Genomic DNA, 5,465 nt, shown 5'->3' with positions numbered 1-5,465 from the left:
GTGTGTGTGTGTGTGTGTGTGTGTGTGTGTGTGTGTGTGTGTATGTGTGTGTGTGTGTTTGTTTTTAATTCTCACTTCCTTTTCATATTTTCTTTTTCTTCCTCCCTTCCCTTTCCACTTTCCCCTTGTTATCTCCCTATCTCTTCCTCTTTCCCTTCCTTTCATATTCTTTCTCTTTTCCTTTCTTTCTGAACTTGGGGCCTTGCTTAGCACATACTCGACTACAGAACTTTGTCCTGAGCCTCAAGGCTCTTTCTCGCCATCCTTCTCCCTTCCCTTCTCTGTCCCTGGATACCAAAAGGGGCAGAAATGAGAAAGTCACAGCTGTCCCTTCAAAGCCTTGGCCTTGAATACACATAGCATGTCTACTCATGTCCCTTTGGTGACCACTTGTGTAGTAAGTCAGGACAGGGCGGTTACTAAGTACAGTCTCTGAACAACAAATTCCCACTGTGGAAGAGAAGGAGTGGCAATTATGGAGGATGGCTAGTTTCCATTGACTCCCATGTCTCTCAAGATTACGGAGAGCCTCCCTCTGGAGTTCTCCCTCTTTCTGTTCTCCCTTCTTCCTACACACAGGCTGGGCTTCCCAAGGGCCGGGCCTCTGGTATCTGCCTTTATATTCTTGATACCTTGGTGCAGGAGGTGTGACACCAAATACTTATCACATGACTGATCACCGTGGCCTGGGGAACCTGTAGGACAGGAATAACCATCTTATTTCGCAACCAAAGCCAGAAGGTCTCAAATCTCTAAGGAGGCCAGTTTTTCCTCCTGTGTGTTCTCTGAGGAGACCATACATCCTATTTCTCTGTGGCTCATGCCCAGTTTCCCACCATTTCTGGACAGTTAGAGAATGGAGTTTTATTGCCCAGTACAATATCCAGTATGACCATTTGGCTGTTTAAATAGAAGTTAGAAGATCCAACTGAAGGGATCTTCTGTTCTGTTGGTCACTGATGAAACCATGGAAGTTTAAGGAATCCCTCTTGTATCGGTGGGAGGAAGTGAGAGAGAGAAAGGTTAATGCCTTAGAGCAACAGAGAAAGCCTTGCTCGGAGCTTCAGTTCCAGCGTGAGTCGGTCGCGGTGAGGAGGACAGGTGGAATTTGTGAAGTTCCTCTTTCACCAGTCCGTTTTACTCCGTACCGTATGGCTCCCCTTTTACCCAAGGCCTGCTTTCCCACATCCCCTGATGTAACTAACTGAAATGTGGTGGTAACAAGCTTTGTGGTAGACTAGTACCAGTGGAGACCCCAGTGGATGGGGAGGTAGCATGCACTGAAGATAAGGGGGAGTTCTCGAGTGTGTGTCACTGTTGGTGACTTCCTGCTTTGCCATGCAGTAAGAGCTTATGCCATGCATCCTAATCATGTGCTGTGGTAGATATATGTACCCCCAACCCCAGGGGTTGGACCCATGCTGATGTGTTAAGTTAGGGCCAAGGGTTGGAGGAATTCCCACTCCGGGGATCCAGTGACCACTAAGTTTCCGAGTGTGCTGTGACAGAAATGAACTTAGAGAACAGACTTCTAACTCAGAGAACCCAAGGAGCCATTCCCTGGTGCTTAAAAACAAAGTACCTGTGGATTTATATAATTGAAAGCATGTGTGTTCGTACATGTTTATACATACCCATATAAACGTACACAGCCTGTGACTGAACACACACCACACATGTATATGTTTTTATCCACTTTTCCTTCCTTTGTTCCTGAGTTTTCTGGCTTTAAACTACCCCAAGCCCACTCCCATCCAGCATAGGGGCTTTCTTAGTGGGGATCTTCTGCCAGTGCTGCGTCAACTGTAGGGCTCTCTGGAAGTAGAGCGTGAGGAGCGGTAATCCCATGTGTACTGCCTTGGTCTCCCGGAACTAAGAGGCCTCTTCTGCTAGACAGTGGAGGTATCTTTTGCAATCACTTTCTTTTTTTGGCTGTGTATAATTTGTTATTAATGTATACTTTTTAATGTAAGGACATTTTTGAGTTTATTCTTCCTATATTTCTTTTGCTTGCTTAAATTAGCATACTACACTGTTTTCATCTCTTTATTATTTTGTTTCTTTTCTTTTTTATAACTGACTGTCATAGAGATCCTCTTCTTTTTCTACTGTACTTCTAAGACTGCATCATAGTCTATCCGATTATACTGTGTCCAGCAGAGCTCTAGGCACTGGGTCCTGACTGGAATGGTGAGGGAATGAAGAAAAGACAAACATACACGCACAGGAAGAAAAGCTGGATCGGGCGGGGTGGGCTCCCTGGTGGAGAAGGCTCAGCACCCTGGAAGGTCGGGGTGTTTGTTACCTCTGGTTGGACAGGGAGGTGAGATTGTTGCATATAGCTATACAAGGAGGTTCAGTTACTAACCAGATAGACAAGGAGGCAGGGTTGGTATATACAGCTGAGCAGGGAGGTGGGCTTAGTTAATCTTGGTAGGAACAGTCTCTGTAAGGCATAAACTTTAGGCTGTAAAGGTCTGAGGGGGAAAGCTACAGTGCATATTCTCTGCATAGTCTGTCAGCGTTTGCACGAGGACCAGGAAGGAAGGCTTCGCCATTTCTCTGAGCTTAGCCTATTTTCTCATGGGTCTAAGGCAGTAGTTCTCAACCTTCCTAATGCTTTAATATAGTTCTCCTGTTGTGATAACCCCCAACCATAAAAGTGTTTTTCATTGCTACTTTATAAGTGTAGTTGTGCTACAGTTAAATACCTGGAATTTCTGATGGTTTTAGGCAGCCCCCATGGAGAGGTCCTTTGATCACCAAAGGAGGTGAGACCCACAGGTTGAGAACCACTGGCCTAAGGCATTGGTGTCCTTGACATGGCCGTGCCCGTGTCAGCAGAGCACTCACTCAGGACTTCATTTCCTCAAGGCTTCCTCCACTACACCATCAATACTAATCAATTCTAGTTTGCATTCCTGTTTTGAAAGACTCATTATATTCTGTGTATGAGTGTTTTGCCTGTATGTACACCAAAGAGCAGTCAGTGCCTTTACTGTAGGTGTCTCCATGAGCCATTTGCTCAGCCCCATCATTACTGGTTTTTGTGAGCCAATGGGTTTAGTTAGTTAAGATTACTTCTAGTTATCGTTAGGAGCGTGGGTAAAAGTTATTTATTGGAACATGAATGACTTAGCACCTTATCAGTTGCTGCTTCTCTCTCAGCAACAGTTAGCCACTGTAGATCCTCAGTCAGAGGCTGGGTCTTGTGACTCTTTCCTCCATGACAATGTTGACAAGCCCAGTCTTGTGTAGGTAACCACAGTGCTAGAGTAAGGTCTCATGCTGTTCAGCAGGCCTGATGTATTAGCTGTTTCTTACCACAGACATGGTAGATGAATGCCACGCCCATCTCTGACCTCACAACTCTGGGTGCTGAGGGTCCGAGCAGGCTCAGTAGTCCTCTCCTCATAGCCTCAGAGAACTAAGATGCAGTTGCCAACCAGATTGTGAGTTTACCTAGAAGAGGACGTGTCTGCATTCTTGTTAGCCGGTTACTGGCCAGACTCCCTTAGCCATATGGCCAAGGACCCTGTTTCATTGACAACCGTTATGCTGTCAGCCCTTTGAGATATTTTGCTGATTTTTGTAGGGTTTTCGTCTTTGTTCCAGCTAGAGAGAATCTCCGCTGTAAGGGCTTGTGCGAGTAGATCTGGTTGCAGTATCGTCTTCCTCCCTGTCTTAAGGTCAGCTCTTCCAAGTAACAGTGTAACTACAGGGATGGCGGCTCCCCATGTCTTAAATTCCTGGGTTGGGAGCAAGGACCGGTGATAGTGGTGTTGCAGACATTTGCAAAGATCTGTCTACAACATAGGCTGTAATTGTGAAGTTAGGTGTGAGCGTCTGGGTGTATGTGCATGGTTGAATGTTCACGCGTGTTGTGTTTATACTTGAAACTGTAGACATGCACTATACAGTAGAAGTCTGGCATAATTGAGTCTAGCTCACACGGCTTGTTAGTTAGTTGGGTACCCCAAGCCGTTCATCTAGCTGCTTTGAGCTCAGTCTCTTTTATCAGTAGGATACGTAAGCTATGATCCGGCTGTCCTTGTCTGGAGGTGGTGATCCAGTCTGTCAGGGCATTGTGAGGATGAAAGAAGAGACAGACTACGGCTTGCACACATAGACTGATTCTGTCACTTATTAATCTTGTGTGATTGAATAAGTTGCTCTCTCTGAGCTCCCCCTGCCCCAGGTTATCTGTACGATTGTGAGACCACATAAAGTGCTTAACACAGACCCCTCAGAGGCGCCAGTAGATGATACCTAAGATTTTTCGGTAAGACTTGGCTGCTGGATTCTGCCCTGTGTGACTTAGGGTTAGCAACTGACTACTGTTTTCTTCCTGCCTAGATGGAATCTGCCTGTGTAACTATTCACGAAGCTCTGAAGACTGTGATCGACTCCCAGACGCACTATCGACTGCGGGAGGCCCAGGACCGAGCCCGAGCTGAAGACCTTAATAGTCGAGTGTCTTACTGGTCTGTAGGCGAGACGATTGCCCTGTTTGTGGTCAGCTTCAGCCAGGTGCTACTGCTGAAAAGCTTCTTTACAGAAAAACGACCCGTTAACAGAGCGGTCCACTCCTAGCCTCGCAGTCCCACCCCACAGCCCCTCACCCCTCCCGGGTCTCAGGCTCCTACAGGGATGGTGGTATGACACGGGGAAGAGAGAGACAAAAGGAGACCAAAGGCGCACATATCTGATCTTTGCACTCCAGCAACAGAAGCTCACAGAGCCCGGTAGTCTGTATTGTGTGTGTAACATTGGCCACAAATGTTTACGGGTCAACCTAGGGATTGGCCACTATGGAAGGCCAGTGATCTAGCATCCAGGCTGTAGGAGAACTCCAAGCGCCTGGGCCTCCAGGGTAGCTTAGGGTTCTGCCATTACTCCTTGAGACATCGGTCATTAGGTTGTTGTGTCTTCTTCCATCTTGAGGAGAAAGGGACCCTGAGTTCTTGCCTTCCCTTCGTGGACCTCTCTATTCCTGAGGAAAGATGGTCTAATCTGGAAACAGTAGGGTCAGACATACAACCAGGACTCAAATAGAGAGTGAGTAAGTGCCCTCGGTGATCTATGTCTCCTGGAGGCAGAACTGTGCTAATAAAAACCAAGACTGAGCACTCTGGAGTGGTGTATGCCTCTATTTTTCTTACAGGAGCTTCTAGCTTGATGTGGTGCATGGGTCTGTATGTAAATAGTGTGATAGAGAAAGTGGGTGGAGCTGTATGCAGTGTGGGGTAGAGATGTTGAGAGGAGCCAGGGAACCATGCCCTTCCGGAGGGACTGGCAAGAGGAAGACCCCTTCCCATGCCATCCACTCAGCAGCCTGCGCATACATGCTTTCCTCTGGGGCAACAAGCAAGCCCTATGGGCATGACCTGCTCCCTCATTTCCTGTTAATCAGACTCCATCTTTCAATATAGGTGGCACCATCATACTTGTCCCAATGTCCTTCT

The 5,465-nt window shown here is 47.0% G+C and overlaps 1 protein-coding gene across 1 annotated transcript in view; it reads left to right on the top strand.

Moving 5' to 3' along the window:
* The window catches only part of Tmed3 (transmembrane p24 trafficking protein 3), a 7,881-nt gene extending 2,752 nt beyond the window's left edge, over positions 1 to 5,129 (top strand). The window contains exon 3 of the mRNA XM_021207173.1: positions 4,357 to 5,129. Within this exon, the coding sequence (XP_021062832.1) occupies positions 4,357 to 4,593 (237 nt within the window). The 3' untranslated portion in view covers positions 4,594 to 5,129. The remainder of the gene's footprint in view (positions 1 to 4,356) is intronic.
* The last annotated feature ends 336 nt before the right edge of the window (positions 5,130 to 5,465 follow it).

The sequence above is a fragment of the Mus pahari genome, chromosome 10 (genome assembly GCF_900095145.1).
Source record: "Mus pahari chromosome 10, PAHARI_EIJ_v1.1, whole genome shotgun sequence".
In the NCBI taxonomy this organism is placed as follows: Eukaryota; Metazoa; Chordata; class Mammalia; order Rodentia; family Muridae; genus Mus; species Mus pahari.
The sequence above is the reverse complement of the archived record's forward strand: the minus strand, read 5'-3'. Positions and strand labels throughout refer to the sequence as shown.